The sequence below is a fragment of the Rhipicephalus microplus genome, chromosome 1, assembly GCF_043290135.1.
Source record: "Rhipicephalus microplus isolate Deutch F79 chromosome 1, USDA_Rmic, whole genome shotgun sequence".
NCBI lineage: Eukaryota > Metazoa > Arthropoda > Arachnida > Ixodida > Ixodidae > Rhipicephalus > Rhipicephalus microplus.
The window spans coordinates 273,613,723-273,635,928 of NC_134700.1; the positions used below are offsets into that span (position 1 = coordinate 273,613,723).

Sequence of the window (22,206 nt, forward strand, 5' to 3'; positions counted from 1 at the left end):
CAAAAAAAAAACTAAAGTGGCCGCAAATCGGGATTCTCACATCAGCAACTAACAGCAAGCTTTGAGAAGAACTGATTAAAACTTACCTTAACATTAAAAGCACTGGTTCAACGCACGGCAAGATTTATTTGAGACACTAAAAGTGCAAGCAAATAGCCGAGAATTAGAATATTATACGCAAAGCTTGTGGGTGTTGCGGGCGTAGCCGTAGCATTCGTCACTCAACTCAACAGGAACCCTCAAAAGGTAAGCATAGGACGTCAGTATTCGGCTGATGGCTATTTAACAGAATCGTCCGCAGTTTCTTTCTGAAGAAATAAAGTTTACGATCAATCCCAGTTTTAGGCACACGGCAGGCCCAACGCGTCTTGGTGGCTTTCAGCTGCCGTCACCAGTAGCGAACACAAAACTTGTAGACTCTGAAGGGCCTACCAGTGGCCCTGTTGCCGTTGTTTAGCGCATGATCTATCACTTTCAACTTGAAAGCAGCCGTGTAGATTCGATATCGCCCCATAACGTAACAAGATTACCAACACAACATACAAAACACGCCGTAACGTGCACTTGCCACTTTGGCTTAGCTTGGATTGGATTGAATCTTCGTGCAGTAATAGTACGCTTGATGCTTAAGAGATGGCGCCAGATGACGCTCGCTATCATCATCAGTGGCTATAACGGGCAGACGACATTATTGCGGCAGTTATCAGGGGTGCGATGATTACTCGAGGAAAAAAAGAAATCGTATTTTTGTTGGGCAATATGGGGGGTGCGAGAAATATGCGAGTGCGAGGATTACATGAGTAAATACAATACTACCATTCAGTTGAACCCCTCTGTAAGAGACGTACAACGAGGAGCAATCCTTGCCTTTGATGTGAGCGTTCTTTTATGAGCAAGGTACCTCGTATACATTTTCTCTAATCAATGCAAGTTTCGCTGGCTGTGGAAGCTAGCGAGGCTTGCAGTAGATGTGTTTGCGCCACGAAATACAGTTAAACCTTTTTATGAGAAAAATTGGTTCAAGAAACAATTGTGTACAAGAGACACCACTTTGCCTACATCAAAATAAGGCTCCATCCGAAAATCAGGTCGTGGTACTCTGCTTGTCAGAGACACCACATACAGAGAAACCTCATTAATATGTATCACTTACATTCTAACGAAAGTCAAATTCAGAGTTGTTCACACTTCCTTCTAACAAAAAAATGGGGATTTGCACAGGCCTTGTTTGATTTTTTTATAAATACAGTATTCTGCAGGTTGGCAAAGTATTTAATTAAATTCTGGTGACCTTAGTTGGCTTAAAACGCAAGGAGTTTCATAGTGGAGCACACCACCTGTGGGTGAGGGTGGCTCGTTAGACCTGTGGGTGAGGGTGGCTCGTTAGACTGGAGGCTTTCTCCACCCTCTATCAACATATCAATTTGAACGCTGGTGTTTGTTTCATCGCTGTGCAGGTGGGCCACTACTGCCACGTGTGTGATGCTGTGATCAAGAGTTATGCCCTGTACTACCTGCACATGCACAACCTGCACCGCCTCGAGAAACGCTTTCAGTGCATTGTGACGGCCTGCAGCCAGACTTTCACGTGCCCCAATGCATTCCAGCGCCATTCACTGCGCCACAACCAAAAGTCTGACAGCTACTGCTCCATGTGCGACATGGTCTTTGATGACAATGATCACCTTCAGGACCATTTCCTCAGTGCCGAGCATGCCAACAAGTACATGCGAGTGCAGGTGAGGCATCTTAAAGCAAAGGATAGTAATGTCGTTAACAGAAGTCTTGTTGCTAACCATTGTTGCTAACCACAGTACAGAGGGAGGTCCCATGCTTAAAATTGCCTGAAGGACTTTTGGTTAGGCCTTACATGTATTAAAATGAAAAACAAACCATCAACAAGTATCGTGTTGTGTGATTGAGTCAGATTGAGTGCAATCGATGTTTAAACTTTATAGTTTGTCATACTTTCAGAGGGGACGCGGCTTTCGTATAGGGAAAAATGGCAAAAAAAAATCGATTTTTTTAGATCAACCTTTCAGTTCCTGGAACCCTTTTTCCATTCGATTTCAAAATATCTTCACTTAAAACCGCACAGAAGTGCTTCGGAAAATTTGTTTCACCCTCCTAAGTAGCGAAAATATTTCTGGAAATCACGAAAAAAACATGGTAGCCTGCTTTTTGGGCTCATAGAAAAGAGCATTTGTCCTTGTTCAAATTTTCTGCCTCAGCTGCCTCCTTCCTTTAAAAACGAGCACAAAAAAGGCAAATGTTTGAAGGTCGCTTCGAAGCCTCTGATTGGCTGTAGCCACCATGTTGCCACAGCTTGCCTCCCCAAGATGAGAGACCTGTTTTGTACTAATGAGCTGAATGTTTTACAGAGGCCATTTCATGCTTAATGTGCAGACTTTAAAGCTGTGTACAGTAAGGCAGTGCTGTGTAATGCTTCCTTTTTCTGTATCAATTCACTTTGAATCGCTCTGTACGATGTTCAGGAGAAGTACAACCGCTCGGAGCCACGTAACTACCGGTGCCGAGTGTGTCACAGCTGGTTTGGCCTGTTTGCCACTTTTGTGAAACACATGGAGACCGAGAGCCACCAGTACCAGTGCCAGCACTGTGGCCTGCTCTTCGTCCAGCCCGGGCCTCGTCGTAACCACATCCAGAGTGTACACCCAGAACTTGCCAACATCTGCGAGGTGTGTCTCTTTTTCAGCAAAAGCTGTTATGAGACCACAACAAGGGTCAATTTTGGTGCCGCAGTTGTTCGCCGCCGGTAAACTTGGTAAACGAAGCTGTCGGCTTTTGCTAAACGAAGCTGCCACTGCGCTCTTACATTGTGCCATAAGCTTTACTTGTGACAGTGCTGTCAGCCCCGGTATAGTCGTTTTCACCTTAAGGCACATGTACGTCTGGCAGGTCAGCTTAGCATACTCACCTCTGTGCGAGGGATAGTGCTGCTCTCGTGGTAGTGCCATTCTGTCTGCAACCTTAGTCGGTTGCACAGCAGGTTGCAACAGCTGCGCTGATTTGATAGAATTCCCCGTTGTTGTAACCAGCTGTGCCAAAATCATAAAATTTGCTAAAATTGTGCCACGTTGCACCAAAATGCCTGACCAGCGTCAAAATTTTCTCAGTAGAGCTAATTTCATTGAGAAATAGGGGCCACATTGACCACCTGCATTTTGCATTATCAAACCAAGCGCGCAGACTTTAACCCTAAACCACAATATAAGTTATATACTGGTTAGGTGGGGCACCCATGAGACGGGATCGACCAGATAAAGATGCACGCCCATCTGTCTGCTGACCACAGCGGATACCTATCGGCGGGTGACAGAACTTCAAGCCAAAAAAAAGTGCGCTATCATAGGCACCAACGTTTCACAAAAATTCTGAATTTTCTTGTCAGCGAACGTGGTCATGGCATGTTGGGAATGTATGCCACTTTTTCCGTTCCGCGCCCGAACAAGGGCGACGTGCTGCGAACGCTGTTTTTGCCAGCCACCACGTTGGTTGCTATAGCAACGACACATAAATCATTTTCCTGGCTTGAAGTTGCGTTTTCCCGGCAATAGATATCCGGCGCTGACGCTTGGCCAGAGGGCGCGTTTCATTGCTACTTTATCTGGTCCAACCCGCCTTGTAAGCGACCTCAGCAGTTGTGCTTCAAACTGAACTCCGCAGGGAAAGAAAAAAAATAAAACAGAGTGGGGGCGAATGTAGTGGTTCAAAAGTCACTTGTCTTTGTTCAAACCCGCGCAGATCGCTGCTTAAAAGGGGACGCGCCCTTTGAAAACAGAAAGATCGTGAAAAAGTCGATTTTTTAAAACCCACATATTCTGGTAGTATGTCTTATAAACTCTCTGTTCTGTAAATATCAATGCTTAATTTGTCACGAAAGTATGTCGAATGAACTGTATAACATGCCGCGGCCGCCGGCGAGTGGCCAGCGAGCGCTGAAAATACCCCAACTTCGCGCGTTTGCAATTTCCCAACCATGTGGCCCAGCGCCGCTACCTTGGTCTTGTTTTGCTCGTGCAGTCTTGGAGTTTTTTTGTTTTTCTTTTTCGCCACCTGCAGCAGCAGCAGCGGCGTGGCCGCACAGGTATCGCTCATGATAGGGGGGCTCTCGAAGTTTTAAACTCTCCCATGTCTCAAATGCGAAGCCGGGATTGGAGGAAGCGTGCGCCTCTCGAGGGAGAGGGTGATCACGCAGCTCCTAACGGCGGCTGCGCACGATACTGAATTATTGAGCATGTTCCCCCGGCTCGCCTTCTGCTCCGGCGCCGGTCTTGCAAGCGCCGCTGTTCTTTTGGCGTGCGTTGTTTTCCCGTTTGCTATCATTCTGCTCGATTCTTATGCGTGCTCTTCAATTTTTCACTGTCTTTATGAGACGATCTTTCACCGTGTTGACGGGACACTGATTGTTTTTCTGTTAATAACGATGGGCAGGGCAAAGTTCGGTACTCGGAACGCGTTCTGTTCAAGAAAGCCTCCGATGGCGCTCGTACGCATGGTAAGGCTCGTTCACACGACAACGCGTGGGCAACAGTCTCATTGATGCTGAGAAGCTTGTCCTTCATCTCTTCAAGACGACGACTGCATTGATGCTTATCACGACAACGAGAATCGGCGCAATGCTCTGTCGTCAAAAGTGAGGCTGGTGTTGATATTTCGTGCTCAAGTGTGGCTGGTGTGTTGCGCTCGCTAACTGCAGTGATTGCGGCCCCGAACAGTGCGACCGCATCGTCGACTGTGCATTTGCCAACATGTTTTTGGACGTGCAAAGAGTTAACCGAGGAGGATAGCGAACGTGTTGCTGTGCAACCAAAGCTCGGCACTATGTTGGCAACTGACGGCGCTATGCCGACAACCAACAGGCAGTGGAGAAAGTCCCTTTCCGTGTGAAAAAGACTCAAGAAGAGCTGCAACATAAGCAGGAAAAGCGGGATTAAAAAAAAAAAAGTCCTAAAGAACATTTTTAGCTATTTCGCAGGGTCATTTTAGACCAAAATATGTGTTCGGAGCTTTCGAAGTCCGTTTTCTCAGAATAACTTTTTTGGCCAGTGAGGCTGTTTTGTTTAATCTAGTGATATCTCTGCAATTGCTCATCTGATTTCTATTAGATATCTTTTTTTATGTACCCTATTAAATAGCACACACACTGACAGAGCCAATTTTAATTAAAATTTCATTTATAAATGCTCAATGGCAAACACCAAGTTCATTGCTCTGCTAAAAATTTTCAGCAAGGAAATTAAAAAGAAAGGGCTCTGTCCTAGTGTAAAGCACCTATCCAGGAATCATCACTAAGAAACCTGTGTGGACTATCCTGATAAATGGCTGTAACTTTGGAACCAGTGAACCTGAATGTATAAAGTTTTGTGGTTATTGTGGTATAAAGTTTTGTGGCTTTATTATTAGCCTACCCTGAAAGTTTCATTAGGATATCTTTACAAACAAACAAGTTTCCCATCCATGGTAGCCTCCTCCCCCTTAAGCTAGCTTCGCCGCGGTACACCGGTGTCCTGCAAAAAATTCTACTATAATTTCTAAGGAGTTGTAGCACTAGTCACGTGACACAACAAATTTTGTTCATTATTCATGTGTGTATGTGCCGCATAATTTTTAGTACTAGTATGATCGCTGACGTCTAAAGAAGTTGTTACTTGCAATCATTCGGAGCAGCAAATCACATTTCTGCTACCTTAAAAAATAAACCTGTGCGCCAGGGTTTTCTTTCCTTTTTTTTTTTTTTTTTTTGTGCCACCCCTACTTCTTGGTGTTACAAAACTCCTGAATATCAAGGCCGCCAGCTTGGTAGAGCCAAATTTGAATTTAGAGAGCGTCAGAAAATTTGAAAGGTGCAACAAATGCTTCTGTGGACTTCATTATTTGCTCAGTGAGGTAATTCAGAATACTAGTACAAATACTACTTTTGTTGAACTAGCAGTGCTCATGTTAACTCTGTACGGTTTAGGTAGATTGAATGTTTTGTACCTTTCTTTTGTTCTAGATGTAAGCTTTCTTTTTATACTGCTCCAAATTTGGCCTTTCATGATAAAAAAAATTTTTTTCCCCATAACCTGCTCCAAATTTGGATTTTAATGCTCCAAAAGTAACATTTTGCTTGCTCCAAATTCTATTTTGGTGGTTGCACCCCTGTATGGGGAACAGTAATCATGCTCTTGGTAGTCTCTCATGGGAGGTTCACGGAGACATTTCCATGTCTCTGTGTCATGGACTCCTGTGGTAAGTCAACCGTCGGTGACATTGCATTCGCAATACATTGTATGTTTTATGTTGTTTTGCCTTGACATTTTATGTGCTATTGAGTTACTTGTCTTGCTACTGCAGCTATTTTTGTAAGATTCAGCTGGCAGGCTCACCTCTCGTAAGGGGACCTAGTAAGTTCAATTTTGGGTTAATGAAACATATTAAGCACCTTTTCTTTTTTGAAACATATCTAGTGCTAAACTTTAAGCAGAAGCACTCAGAAAGACATGACAGGAACGGCACCTGTTTCGTCGTGTCTTTTCTGTATGCTTCTTTTTAACATTTATCACTGGATGTCTTTCAGAAAGAAAAAATAAATTCAATGTATTCAGTGTACTACGGTGTGTACTGTGTTCTATGCCCCATGAGCACGGTTCTTTTCAACTAGTTATTACCATTTCCGTGAGTTGCTGCGCGAGCTTTTTGCTCTGTTTTTAATATCCACCCTGTTTTGGCTACTTTATGACCATTATCAGCGATACCATAATTACTTACGTCATCCTCGCACTCACATGATTCTCGTACCCCCCACATCACCCAACAAAAATATGATTTCTGTTTTACAGCGAGTAATTATGGCACCCCCGAAAATTGCCGCAATAATGTTTTCTGCTCGTCTCAGCCACTGATGATGATAGAGCACGCCATCTGGCACCATTTCTTAAGTGTCAAGCGTACTGTCATTGCACGGAGCCTCAATTCAATCCAAGCTAAGCCAAAGTGGCAAGAGCTCGTTGCGGGTGCTCGTACATTGTGTCCGTAATGTTGTTACGCTATGGGGCGATAAAGAAGCTACACGGCTGCTTTCAAGTTGAAAGTAATTGATCATTCACTAAGCAACGGCAACAGGACAGCCGGTAGGCCTTTCGGAGTTGGCGAGATTTGTGTTTGCTACTGGGGACAGCAGGTAAAAGTCACCAAGATGCATTGGGCTTTCCGTGTGCTTAAGACTGAGATGGATGGTAAATTTTATTTCGTCAGAATGCAGCTGTGGATGATTCTGTGTTAAATGGCCATCAGCCCAATGCTGATGTCGTACGTTAACCTTTTGCTGACCCCTGTTGAGTGACAAACGCTGACGCTACGTCCACAAGATTTGGGTATTTTCTTGCGCCTTTTGGGTCTCAAATAAATCTTGTCTTGTGTTGAACCTGTGGTTTTATTGTTGAGGTAAGTTTTAATTAGTACTTCTCAAAGCTTGCAGTTAGTTGCTGGCGTGAGAATCCTGATTTGCGGTCACTTCATTTTCTTTTTTCGCTTTTTACATTTTCGTGGAAAGTTTTGCTCGCGTAATTCTCGCACCCCTCAACTTCGCATCGGTTTTCCGTCAAAAAAAAAAGTGCGAGGAATCTGCGAGTAAATACGGCATTCATTTTGCCGGACCGGCTTGTGGGAATCGAGGCTAGCTTGCCGCCTTTGCGCGGGCTTTGCCGCGTCTTTCTGCATTCTCATGTCCTGACATGACTCCCCTCCTCCGCGGTCTGCCACACAGGGGGAGCGGGGAGTGACGTTTAACCCCTCTCACTCGGTAGCGAATGTCGACTGTGGCGCCGCGCGCGGAGTCTCTCAAGACGTTTTGCGCACACGCTTCGTGAGTGAGAGAGAACCTCTCCGGGACGACATGGGGTAAACACACATTTCTTTTCCATTCGTCGGCTCCCTTTGTTTGGGGCTCATTCGGACTTCGCCAACAGCGCCTTGCGCCCGCGACGAACGTTTACCTTTTGTCGCCCCTCCTTTTGTATGCTAGGCCGAATAGCAGTGCGGTGTCCTAGTGCGTGGCAATACTACGCCAACCCGTACCTCTCGGAAGCCAACGCGAGCAAAGTTTGCTCTCGCTCAAGCAACCGGGCCCTTTGTCTCGATGTCACCGTGAATCACTTTTCCCCACGGAGACGTGCTCGCGGCACCCTGTGTAGTACTTCTTGCCCGTGGCGTAGATAAGCCCATTTGCTTTCCTGCCGGTTCTGTTGCAAAGGGCTCTGCACTGCGTTTTTGGTGTTGCTGTAGGCAATAAAGTGTTGCGACCTTGAGCTGTACCGTGTTCTCGCCACGGTGACGGTTAATGCGTGTCCTGCGGCTCGCTAAGACCAGGCCCACGCTAGTGACTGTACTCGTTCAGGACAAGTGTACATTACAAGTTTGACATGGTCATTACCTGCTGAAGTGATACACGTGGGATGATGTAATCTAGAGAAACAATGGCAAGCTTGTAATTTAGACCAACATTTCACCTTATTGTTAAGTTAGGAACCATCCATCTAGGAATGCGGAGGATGGCTTTTTTTTACTGAACTAGCATTTCTTAATGGTGGAAGATGCATAATTTCCACGTGAAAGGCTGAATCGTATGATAAAACCTTGATGCCTCTGTCTGTTTCATCGTTCATTGCTTAGTACCGATTGTCGCCACTGCAGATGAGTGTCATTTAGAAGCTGGCATCAGATTGCTTATGTGTGTCCATTGATTCCAGATATGCGGCTCGAAGATGGCCAACTCCCAGGCCCTTTGGAGCCACTTGTCCTTGCACAGCATTGTGCACGAATGCCACAAGTGCCACCGCCGCTTTCTTCAAAGAGAGCAGCTCATGGCTCATATGGAAGTTCACGCGTAAGTGCTGACATGCATGTTTGGATTCCCCCCCTTCCCCATCTGTTCTTACATATCATGGCAATTTAGCCTTGCGGTCACGCAAAGAGGTCTCGAGTAAAATAGGGATGGGTCAATAGCGAAATTCAGGTTCAAGGCGAATTCGAAGTGAGTCGTGATTTGTTCAAACATTGTCCATTGTCAAGTACTATAGTTCAAATAGTATATACCACACATTATAAAAAAAAGTTATTTTTATTGCGATACAACTAACATGCACAATATTTTTAAGAATTTGAATTTTGTTTATGCAAAGATTACTTTTCTTTAAAGCAAGGTCTAAGCATACTTAAATAATGCCAGGATTTGAGTTGTAGCAGGGTACAAATTACAAGTGGTAAAATGTGTAACATTATGAATTTTGCTAGGCATAATGAATTTAAGTTTTTATAGCACGTTTTTAAAACTTCAAATGAAAAGATAAAGTGGAGTGTCAGCTATATTTACATTTCACCGTGAAGTTTGGTTTTGTGGCAGTGCGGATTTTTTTTCCGGACAGTACTTTTTACGACATAGCGTCACCATGCTGCTGCGAAACCATCTTTTCAAGGGGGGAGGAAGGGGGTATGTGTGGTGAAACACATTTAATTTGGTCATGGCGAATACTATGAAGTTTTGGAAATTTTAAATTGACATCAAAGCAAACTTTAATACCAAAATATTCACTCGAGTATTCTCCGAGCTCTAAAGTTAACGCTGCTTTTTATGCAAAGAAGACAATACGCTTCATTATCTTTTTAAACAGGAGTTGACTTTGAAACACGCCTGTCCTCCAGTTCATTTGATTATGCGTTGAGGGCACCCTGCTACAAAATACGCATCCAGGAACTCATTAATTGTCACAGAAGTGCTGGTGGTCTCTTAATTCCACAGGCAGCACTGTCATTCACTTCGTTGTTTTCTGGTGGAGTGCTGAACGGGGGAATGCTTTAGAGCTTTAGAAATCGAAAACTTGTGGCAAGAGATTGTTTCTGCAGACCTACACTCACTAAAGTGCGTGAGGAATTTTCAGAGTACTGGTGCATTGGGAATGCACCAGTACTGTGAAAATTCGAACGAAAAGAGGCAATACACACACACACACGGAGCACCACTTCCAACAAAAAATTTTCCGAAAGACCATTGTTCCGAAATAAATATTTGTTGCAAGTGGCGCTCCGTGTGTGTGTATTGTCTCTCTTCGTCCGTGTTGTATTTGTGCCTTAAACTTCAAGTATGTTGGACCAACAAGCCCAGTCTGTCATTCTTACCCACTCAAGTGCCATTGTCATCGCGATTGAGTGCTTTCTCCCTTGTTTGCAGGCCACCGACACCCTGCCCTTGGCAGGGCTGCAACCGCAAGCTGGCCACAAAAGTGGGGCTCTACAATCACTTACGTATGCATCGTGGTGACACAGACTTCAGGTGCCTGACCTGTGGAAGAGGTAAGTGTGTCGTGCAGTATTGCCGATCATACAAATTTTTCAGCAATGTTTGATGCTGCTTTATTAAATTTGTGTTGCATAGGCATGTGTAAATATTATACCTCTCGGGATATTCAAACAAATATTACAGAAGTGAAATTTGCTTCTAAACAAATTTTAAGTATTCAAGTTCCGAAGCATTCAAAATGAATTAACAGACATACCATATTTTTCGGTGTATAAAACGCACCTTCTTCCCGATATTTTCACTGGTGTGTCTTGTACAACGGTGCGCGTCTTATATTCGCCAACAGTCATGCAATTCAACGAGATCACTATTTTGATGTTTCATTTGCGAGTAAGATAAACTGAGCGTGAGAGCATTAAAAAACACATCTAATTTGGTTATAACAATGTCTGTGTGGTCTTAGATGTCAGCTGCTGGCTGTTCAAGCTCTGCGGCTACCAAAGAGATTATGGCAACAATAGATGCCACCATCATCACACAAACTATGATGTTAGGCCGCTGTGGTAGCTGAGTGGTTAGAGCATCGAACGCGTTATTCGACAAACTATGATGTTGATCGCTTTTAGCGCCGCGTAAGAGAGTTAGTCAGAGGTTGACCACGGCAACCCCACGATGTCAACCGAAGCAGAACGTCTGACAGTGCACTCAAGGATGCGGCTTCGAATTCTATGGAATAAATATTTGTTTTCTGCGCCTCAGGACAGCATTATTTACAGGTTTTACTCTGCTGCTTAGAGATATTCAATGCCGTGCGTGACTGCATTTTGCAATGAATGTATTCTGCGTGCATCGTGTTTTCTGATGTTGGCAGAGTCAGAAATGTGGGCTTTCTACAAATGTGTCTCTTATATATCTTTTATTTTTTCCGTGAGAGACGTAGAACGTAGGGGTGTGTCTTATACAAAGGTGCAAGTATTGCACAGAAACATGCGTGGCATAAACTCCGTGCAGCCCCCTGCAAAGGTGGTTTCGCTGCAGTCGAGGGGATGCTATTAAGGAAAATTTACTTTGCTGCAAAGCTCCATTTCAAGGTTAAATGGACATTTTACTCTCACATCGACTCCATTACTTCCAAAGCTTGTCATACTCAGAGTATAGTAAAGTGCTCAGAATATAGTCAATTTCGAAGCTCAGTTCATTTTACGGGCCATCACTTGCATTGTACCAAAAGTGCTGCTGCTACACAAAGTTGGTCCCACTTCCCTTTGAACCGTAAAAAATGACAATTGCACATGCCTTGCTTCAACTATATATATATATATATATATATATATATATATATATATATATATATATATATATATATATTGTGCAGGTTTGTTGTGCCATAATAAATATGCAATATATACTAAGAGGATCAAATTCAAAATTATTGGGTCAAATCACTATTTGCTTGGAACCTAAAATTTATCATTCACACAAGCTTAGTGTTGCATCATCGGTTTACTTGGTCTAGCTCTGTAGTGTGAGTGAAATGGAAATGACAGTGAATTAATTATGCCTGTCCAGAATTTACTACACATCCGCACCTCCCCCTCTTGGTAAATGCCAGTATGAACTAGTGTTTTTTTTTTTTTTTAATATTTCACCATAATTATGGGTGTGACAGTAAGTTTATATTCACAAATGCAGCTCTCTTGTACTCTATGAAACATTTCATTAGGAATGGGTCTGTAAATATTTCGTGAATTCAATTGCCCCTAGGAGTTAGAAGTTAAAGCGAGCCTTTGTTATGAGAAAGGACTGTGTTTCTAATACGTCTACTTGTGCAGGTCCCTAATGCTTTTGGTGCTCTGTTTGTAGGCTTCTTCAAGAAGAAAGCTTTAGACACTCACATGCGACTTCACGAAGAACCCTCTGCACTGGCCAGGATTCAGCATTCGGACTTGGCTCAAGGTAGTTCTTATGGAAAAAGTTAAAAGACAGCAAAATAGCTCTAAGCTGACTGTAGGATTGTGCTACTCAGCATTATGTATATACAGTGATAGGGCGGTATGCAAGAACACCTTAAGCAACCTTTGGGACTGCATAAATTACTCCAATTAGTCACAATCTATCCTGTGCTCAAATTTATACCATACATCACACCTCCTCGCTGACGCTGCCGAACAGCCGCCAAAGCTCTTGAGAACTTGTGAACCAAATATTTTGACAGCAAGCAGCCTGGAATTCACAATTAATTCTTAAAGTCAACTAGAAATAGTTGCCTCTTCTTAACAAATAATGCCATAAACCCAAACGATGGCACCGTCGTTGACTGATTTGAGCACTGTGAGCTGCCTAGATTCTGTGGCCGCCACAAGATGCCACCATGTGCCCAAGCGCACATTCACGGTCACGCTGAAAGTGAGCACGTTTCTGAAGAAAAGGAAAAGTGTGGTCAAGGTCATGGCACACACTGACGAAATAAAGTAGTTTATCACCCCTATAGAGTTTCTTACAATAATACCTAGAGGGGAATCAGGCGCTAGTGTCTACGCGGGCTCCTTCAGCGGTGCTTGTACCCCCATGGGAATTATGGGAAAAACAGGCTTCGGGTCCGCTTTGAATGGATTGCGTTCTTGAGATTCGCGACACTTCTTTTCCGAGTGTAAAACTAAGTGATATGAACTTAGGTTTAATTGAAACTTGCTTCAATTATTTGTGCGCAAGCTTTATTGCAAAAGGTTTTTGTTACCAGGTGGCAAAAGTCAAGCCTGGGCAAATTCAACCATCAGGGTATGCATCTCTCTGCTATTGCATTCTAGATTTGGCATCAAGATTTAATTAATTATTTTATACGACACATGAAAAACAAGCATGCTTGTTTTTTCCTCAAAAGTATGTATTATATAGTTATGGAAATAACAGTACAGTATTAAGTGAGAAACACTTATTGTTTCGTCTTCTGCGACGCTAGGTGCGTCTGTTCCAGTGGTCTGCCTCCAATGCACCTCTGGTTTTGCTGTGGAGTCGAGACAACGGAGCATGATGGTGCATTTAGTTAGCTTCATCATCGCTTAGAAGTCAATTTAAAAGGAGTTTAAGCAAGACGCGCTCGTGAAAAACATGAACTCGAGGCAATATCTTGCACAGGTGGAGGCGCTACTTCTATGCCAAGCGGTGAGTGGACAACGCTTTGTTTAAACTGTCAAATACGACTCACAAAGCTCCAATGCTGCAGAAAATCAGGAGATCTAGTGGTCGTCAGCCTCTTCAAACCACAAAGGCACTGCTTCAGCCTTTTTCACGGCACCCCACTACCCGCACTTCACGAAGAACGAAACTGAAACTGTGGAAAAATGTTTGTAGATAGTTTGCTAGCTAACCCTATCCAATCCGAAGCCTGTACTTCCCATAATTCCCATGGAGGTACACCATCACAGCACCAGATTTCTCTCTAGGTATTATTGTATGAAACTCTATGATCTCCCTCTTTTCATTTCCCCTCTGCGTAGCTTTTACAGGGTTAATGCGGGTCTTCGAAACCCGTGAAACCCCTTAGAGGGAAACTCCGCTGCATTTTGACCATACTGACATAATGCTGTTTTTAAACAACATTGATCGTCTTACAAAAGCTAGGGTGGCTCATTTCGCCCAGGTACTCGTCAGAAATTTTAATTAAGCAGTAAACAGCGCGTCAAAAAAAAAAAAACGGGGAGCTGCTCCATCATCTATGGTGGGTATCGGATGACGTCACGAGAATCCGTCGCCGATGACGGCGCGAGATCGACTACACCCCGCCACGGCTGGCCAGGGTGTAAACATAGCCGAAAAGCAAGTTGGCGATGTCATCCAACGCGGAATAAGGCTGTGCTAGCTCGTCTTATTTTACCATTGACAAGTTCAAAGATGACTGCAGCTACTATTTGAGCGCGGAAGCATCGCTTTTTAATTTCGTCCCATTGGCGTGTGAAGCATCTGACATGCCCTGAATCGATTTCCTCATTGCTATATATTGTAAGACCCAATGTTAATGACAACTAACACGCTGTATGTAGCTGCCTAAACTGAACTGTTCTCACGTTTTCGTTGCCTCGTAGAAGAAAGCGCGCGCTCCATCCGTCTGATGTATAGTTGGGTGGAAAAAGCGGGGTTTTTGAACAAGGAGTAGTTCTTTACGTGACATACACAGGGTGGCCCACGTTTACAAGTGTGATTCCAGAATCAGCTACCAGTTTTAAATTTAAACTAAATGACTTAAAATTATTGACCTTAATTAATTTAAAAAATGACTTTAAATTAAACTAAATCACTTACGGTTCTATGATTTGGCACACATCATTACGGTACCGATGAAAGCACATGTTCAAAGTTTTATTGAAATTTGTTAATACCGAAAAAATGCCAGAGTTCCCCATTAAATTTGAAAAGTTCATTTTCAAGGCCTTGAAAGTGCTGGAATTTTTGCAAATCCTTGAACTTCCTTTTTTTTTCATACTTTTTGTCAATTCAAACAAAATTCAATTTTTGGGTGTCCCTTTATTCTTTCAATGTATTTAAAAGCCTCTTAATTCATATTCCATCATTTGTTTAATTCATACTTTTCATAGGTCTGTACCAGAAAATATCAGCTGCTTTCCCACTACTATTCAAATTCCTATATAATTCAAGTTCCTATATAATCCTAACAGTCTAAAAATGAAAAATAAGCACCTGAGGCTTTCAAGGAAAAAGACTTTGCAAGTAGACAAATGAAGCACATGCATAGTAAACTGCGATGCTTCTCAGCTGGTATAGACAGCTTTGTGCTGAAAACACATATCTATAGCAATGAACCAGTTGGCAATTCACGATTTCTTTAAAATGTCTGATCAGCAGTAAATGGCCAACAAACTTGTGTACTTAACACCTCTGCTTTCTGTTCACTGTGTGCAGTTAGGGCTTAAAAACAATTAAAAATTTTAAATGTGAAAAAAACAATTCTTAATTATAATGTGTAGTGTCACTTACCTAGAGTCGTCTATCTGGAAACTTTTGATAATTCAAACTTGATAATATAAGCAAAATTCAAAAGTCCCTTCGGGTTTGAATAAACGAGAGTCAACTGTACGATTTTTCAGCATGCCAGCTGAGCATCTTATTCGTACCTGACTCACTATACACTAGCATGCAAATTTATTCTGTTCTTCGGAACCATTTATTTGCTCTCAATTCGTGGGTTCCATGATATTGTCATGCTGACAAAATTCATATGGGCCTGTTTCGCTGCTACTTGTGTGAGTCAATGACAAAGCTAGATAAGCCTTTTGTATTGGGGAGAGCGGTCAGATCATCAAAGCAAATGTAGCAGGAAACATACTTTTATCTGTTTAATGTGTAACTTGACATAGGAGGCTTCAGCTTCTGTCAACTACTGCCTTCTGCCAGTTGTAATGTCTGACAACAGGTAGCTTTTGCCTCTTCATTACACTTTGTTACAGGAAGGCTTTACATTAGTATACGAATTTTACAAGCATTATAATTGTTGTAACTTATTAACACACTAGTGAGGATGTCATGCCCCAAAATACTATACAATAAAAAAAGCAGTTGTAGTGATCCAACCCTCAAATATGCTGTGGTATCTTGTTATGCAGATTCCCACATTCTGGCTGAAGTGAGCCCGCAGGAGAGCCAGGAAGAATCTGCAGGAGAGCTCATTCAGCTTATCTGTGCGGGCTGCCTGAACGGCTTCGAGTCTGAGGACCTGTTTGCGGCTCACATTTGCACAGGTCACCAAGGGTGAGTTCACTGCTGGCTGCATTCAAGCTCCTTGTTGTTTATGTGACTGTTTGTACTCGCTGAGATCTGCATTACAGGCTTTTGGAGGTGTTCATACTAAAGCAGAGCCTATCATTTGCTGATGCAGGCTCTCTGGCGCCTTTACTGTTCACGGTATTTTTTACACATATTCAAGCAGATCTGCATTAGTGTTTGCTTTAGCTTTAGTCCAGCAAAGAAAACAGCCTATGCTGTTCACAGCATGGTTGAACCACGTTATAATTTGAATCGGGTATTATTCTCCTTGAGATTTCTCTCATCATTAAGGATAAAGTAACAGTTATGTATCATTTATATCGCTCTATTTCTTTTTGGTTCTGCAGAGAAGCCCAAGAGCAGGGCTACATGACTGCCGATGATTCTGTGATCAACATGGTCACAGGAGATGGCACGTTGTCATCAGCAGATCTTGGTGGAAGCCAGCTGATGACCGCAACAGAAGAAGGACTCACCACAACTCTGGCAATAAACCCGCAAGAAGATTTGGCCACACAGCTAGCTCGAGCTGTAGCGGAAGCAACTGGTCCAGGCCAGGTGACTGTGTCTATAAACACGGCTGACGGCATAGCAACCATTAGCCAGGGCCCACGAGGCCTGACGCACTTCCAAGGCGTGGAGTCTGTGACCATGGATTCTGCTGACATGGAGCTTACAGATCAACAGCAGCGGATGTCCTCATTGAAGCAAGAGGGAATGGAAACAAACGAAGAAGAAGGTGGTGATGAGCTTGTTATACAGCAGCTCGGAGAGCCTGCAGAAGACACATCACCACGGCAAGAGCCTGAACAGCAAGAGCAGGTAGGTACGCAAGAGATGATGCATCCCGAAGAACAACCTGAGGAGCAAGTCCAAGTGGAACAAGAGCAACACCAGATGGAGGTCACCATGCACCATCAAGAGCCCGAACAACAGGACAGTACCATGGAGACCGAAATGAGTGAACAAACAGCACAGCTGTTGATGGCTGCTGATCAGGAAGGCCTAGAGCACCTGGCAGTGGAGTCTGAGAATGGCGAAGTGATTCACTTTGCCATCGTTCGCCATCCGGAAGGGTCCCAGGAAGGAGTAGCTGTCACCTCAGAGGAGATGGCCATGCTGGCTGCTGGCGGAGATGGCGCGTCGTCGTCTCTGGCTCGCATCATGACGATGGACACATCATCTTACATGGTATCTGGCGACATGACCACGACGTCGGCACAACTTGGCAGCGAGACGAAAGTTGTTGGTGCTCTTAATACTGAGGCGCCTTTGCTATCTGTGGGCTCTGGAGATTTGTGCACGTCTCAGGAGGCATACGACGTAGAGCAGGGAGAAACTGCTGCGGAGGCCATGGCGGAAGGTACAGAGAGCCAAGAGCAAGCCATCACGCCCGAAGGCATGGCCTATGCTGAGACCCCTGTCACCTGTGAAGGTGGTCAGATGCCCATTGTCATGATGGTACCAGGGGGTCAAGAAGGCTTGAACATGGAGAGCGGGGAAGGTTTCGCCAATGCTGCTGTGCTCAAGGTTCCCACCTCGGATGGCGGGGAGAGGGTGCTCCTGATTCCCATCAGTTCGGAAGGCGGGAACACTGTGTTTGCTCTGCCAGGAGGACTGACACTTGGAGGTGTTGCCGAAGGACAAGAAGGGTCCGGAGCACAGCAAGGCTGTGTGACAGTGTCCCTGGATCCTGGCTCCGCAGGCAATGTTGGTGAGGACCATGGCATTCTCACACTACCAATGGTGACGGACACAATGACAGGCCAGGTATCAGTGCAGTTTGCTCCCGAGCCAGGAGAATAGGTTTCTCTGTGACGGCTCTGGCAAAAACATAGTGTGGGGTGCTTGCAGGAATGGTGGATTCTGTTCTTTTTATGCCGTTCTCACTATATTGTTCGCCTTTGCGTTTCCGGTGAGGTCGTGTTAGTAAGCTGTGCTTGCCGTTGAAGCACACAAATTGGACAGATGGTAAAGGGTTTCCATCAGTTCCTCTCATTTCTTTGTTTTTTCCTTGTGCCTTGTTCTATTTCAGTGATTCCCCTTGGTCTTTTTGCCCCTTTTCTCGCTCATTTTCGCACAAGCGAAATGTTTAAAGCCCTTGGTTTCGATGTTGAGAACAGACGTTTTTGTATTTTGGCAGTATGTCTCCCGTGATCACGCAAAAGGAAGTAAGGACTCCCAAAGACAAGGGTGTTATGGCTTCCTGAAGTACAACTTGACACAGTCTACTCTTCTGTCATGTCCATTTTTAGTTCATTTTTCATTCTGAACTAAAATTCAACGCAAGCAAACTGAATTGTCACTGATGATAATTCTTTTCTTTGTAAAATGCTGTTGGTGTGAGGCATGGAAAGGATGCCACATAATAAAGTTACATTTAAGCGCAATCATCTCATCAAACTTATAAAATGGAGTCATGTTCTAAAAGTCATGAAGTGCTACTGTAAATATGCTTGCATCGTTTCTTTAAGTATACAATTGTAGTATACCACTGCTGTTGTCCAGTGCAGGATTTTTGCGAATTTGACATCACAGTGGTATCTTGTACATTTTTTTTATTTTTTTTTTTTTTGCTGTCAATAAAGCGTGTTCATCACTCTTAACAGAATGCCGTACAAGTTGTCCAGTTTTATTTTATATAAAGGCACAATTGGTTTTGTTGCTTCATTATTTATTACACCTTCATTAAGTTTTGTAGTCTTGCAGTTTATTTATTACTCTTTCATGCGACTCTTAAATACTATGTGATCATGCTTAAGTTATGTTCAGTCTCACCAGCATTTTCACTTTGTAATTCTCTCTCAAGTTAACCTGTAAGGCAAACTTGTCCCTTGAAAATGCGGAGAGCAGCTACATCTATGATCATTGCTTAGTCCAAATAAATAAAGCATAATGTTCAAATCCATCAGCCCTATATAAAACTTTGTTACAACTGATATCCGGATGGGACAAACCATTACCATTTTTAAGCTTTGGATGCACTGTAATTGTGTTTACCGAGCTTTCCTGTGTGGTCTAGTTTCTCCATGGCAACAGCATTAGGCAGACTTGTTGATGAGAATGTACAGGTGCACATAACATTAATAACACTTCAAAGTTCCTCCCTTTCTTGTTTGTCCTCCTTGGTCATGCCAGACAGCCAGTTCCCTTTGATCACCTTGAACAAAAGTGCTGCTTGAGTGGCATTTCTTATCAATTGCTGTAAGGGAAATCTACAAATTTTCATTTTCAAGTTGTGGCAGGTGTGTTTCGAGATGGTGTGAAATTTGAAACTGCACTGCATGTAGTCTTAAAAGTTCACAAACTTAAATGGAGCACTGATAAGTAGGGACCAGGTTTTTAGGCACTAAAAAATTGTTTCAAGTGTCAAGAAACAAGCAGGAAAAACACAGATTTAACACATCGTAAATATAGGCACAATAACTTTTAAATTTTCGATGAAAAACGTGCACGATCTTCTACGAGAGCAAAGCAAGAAGTGTTATAGTTTACGATAATACAAAGACGCCAATTCAGCATGGCCATGCAATAGTCTTCTTTTCTCTTCTTTCATTGTCCAGCAGGGGCCCTGAAACAGTTTTTCAATTAACCATGGAATGAATTGACTGAAAGAGCTTATAGGAAACCGAAGCTCAAGTTTGCGGAGCGACAACAACATCATGCCTGCCCCTGGCGGCAAGCTCCCGAAAACTTGGAGACGTGGGAGTGGTTGCAGGCGAGTCGATGTGCTTCGCCGAAACGGGAGCGTGTGCGGCACGCGCGCAACGCGTTCTGCAGTCGGTGCGGGGAACTTGGCGCCATGTTGTCAGCTTGGCGTGCTAAAACGAGACGCTCACTGTGCGAAGTTGCCTTTCTGCGATGGAAAAAGTGGCCCCACGGAAGCGTCGGTGACGTCCAAAGTATGGTTGTGTTGTGGGCTGCCACAACAATGCAGACAACACCAAGGGACACTGTCTACGTGTAAAGCTGTATCAGTTTCCCAGCCAGTCACGACAGCCACGTTCACGAAAGATATAGCAAGCTAGACACTAAAGCCGGAAAAAAAAAAACGAGGCGAGCATTTCAACATGACTCGCTGTGGTTAAACTTCAGCTTGCTGCTTTGCGGGGACGTCAGCGAATCATGCGCCCACAGCACGGAGGACATAGCTCTAAAGCTTCTCTGACATTTTAATGCAATGACCCTATAACTACAGTTTTTATTCATTTTTTTAGCACGCCGCAAACGCTTGCACATGACAGCACGCGGCTGCTACTGCTAGATACCACATCAAAACAATTATATGGTTTCCCTTAAATGTCAATACAGCACATCAATAGAGTACGCGGCTTCACGTCAGCAGAATGGGACTTACCTCGAGGCATATGTCGTACACGGTATCATCACAGAGGACCCGAGAAATTCATTTCGCACTGACTCTGGCGTCCTCGTCTTCCATCATCTGCTCCACATCATAAACTTGACTAACGAGCTTTACTCCTTTTGTTAGATTGGCTTCTCGGAAATGCTTGTCCAGCTCAGAGATCTTTATGAAACCGCATTGCAGGCGGTACATTGCAAGGCGACTCAAACACAGCGCGTGCTCTCTACACTAGCATGTAAGCAGGCGGCAGCGCATTGGAAGGAAGGGAAAATGTCTACTTTTCTACCAAAGATGGCGCTGCCTGTCCAGAGTCGCAGCGCCGCCATGCATTGCTCTGGCTTCCTATTGCCTCACGAACTCAATGCCGCTAAAATTTTAAGAATCCGTCCAGTGCGAGTGGAGTTACGAAGATTTGTCGATTGCTGAAATTGCATTCTCTCATCCCGACAGAAGCGCTAGAAGCTAAGCAGGGAGGGATGACAGGAGCAAAAAAGATACGTCACGCGCACCTTGTGACCTTTAGCACTTTTTTTCTTAGAATGCGCAAATTTTTTAGTGTGACCGCGCGCGCACGCGTAGACAAATCACGGCTTTTTGCGGCGATCTCTGTAAAGACGGAGTGTGCTGTGTTCAAATCAGCCAATGGCTGATAGATGGGCTTTCTGCAAGTTATTTTAGAGCATTTTCCGTCATTTATTGAGAGGAGAGAAAGCAATTTTCAGCGGACATTGATAATTAATTGTTAATTCCGGGCCACGTGCTGCTATATAATATTTGGCTCGCATGTTGTCGGGAGCCTGCTCAAAAAGTGTTGCAGGCTTGTTGTTGTTGTTGTCCACCATGAAAAAAAATATTAGGAGACCCTAAAGCTTTGGCTTTAGGGGTTGAACGTGGCGCCCTGCCGCGGTGGTCTACTGGCTAAGGTACTCGGCTGCTGACCCTTAGGTCGGGGGTTCGAATCCTGGCTGTGGCAGCTGCATTTCCTATGGAGGCGGAAATGTAGGCCGGTGTGCTCAGATTGGGTGCAGGTTCAAGAACCCCAGGTGGTCGAAATTTCCGGAGCCCTCCACTACGGCGTCTCTCATAATCATATGGTTGTTTTGGGACGTTAAACCCCACATATGAATCAATAAATCAGGGGTTGAACTCAATAATGATATCCTGTTCATAGTGCGTACTTCAAACATTTAGTGCATAAAACCTTTTCGAACTTGCTATGCACCCACTACATGAGCTTAAGGGAACACGTGCAGTAGCGTGTGTGCCTTTTGTAGTGAGTGACCAGCTTTAATCCACAAAGCCATTATGATAAATCACATGTTCTGGCACCTGCTGGCAATCCGCGATTGTACCACGCATTATTACTGCAATATTTCTTGTTGCATTGTGAAGCATGTATACTGGGCATGTGTGTTTGTAAAGCACGAAAGCTGATTTCACTGCATTTCCAAGTAGAGGAAATTCTTTTCCCGGTATTCACAAGCAGATGCGAGGTCATGTGGTAAAACAACCGCTTGCCATGCAAACGACCTGGGTTCGATACCCACTCGGACTCAAACGACCCTGGTTTGACTCCCACTCTGATCCAGGACATTTTTATCATTTATTTTATTTGCATTGTTCTCGATTTTTCAGTCACACATAAGATGCCTTTTTGCTCATAACCAACGATGCTGACGCCGGAATTTCTGCGAAACGAGCTCTTTAATGTTATCGCATCATAAATATGCTCCTGGGTTTTTTCTTTTTGGTATGGCTGGGT

At 43.9% G+C, this 22,206-nt stretch overlaps 1 protein-coding gene across 5 annotated transcripts in view; it reads left to right on the forward strand.

The window, feature by feature from the left end:
• The window catches only part of LOC119188187 (uncharacterized), a 67,357-nt gene extending 48,658 nt beyond the window's left edge, over positions 1 to 18,699 (forward strand). For all 5 annotated transcript variants that reach the window (XM_075894737.1, XM_075894751.1, XM_075894757.1 and 2 more), the window contains 7 exons: positions 1,458 to 1,739; positions 2,496 to 2,699; positions 8,754 to 8,890; positions 10,232 to 10,353; positions 12,164 to 12,256; positions 15,919 to 16,063; positions 16,426 to 18,699. In XM_075894737.1, coding sequence (XP_075750852.1) covers positions 1,458 to 1,739; positions 2,496 to 2,699; positions 8,754 to 8,890; positions 10,232 to 10,353; positions 12,164 to 12,256; positions 15,919 to 16,063; positions 16,426 to 17,884 — 2,442 coding nt within the window. In that variant the 3' untranslated portion in view covers positions 17,885 to 18,699. The remainder of the gene's footprint in view (positions 1 to 1,457; positions 1,740 to 2,495; positions 2,700 to 8,753; positions 8,891 to 10,231; positions 10,354 to 12,163; positions 12,257 to 15,918; positions 16,064 to 16,425) is intronic.
• Positions 18,700 to 22,206: the final 3,507 nt, after the last annotated feature.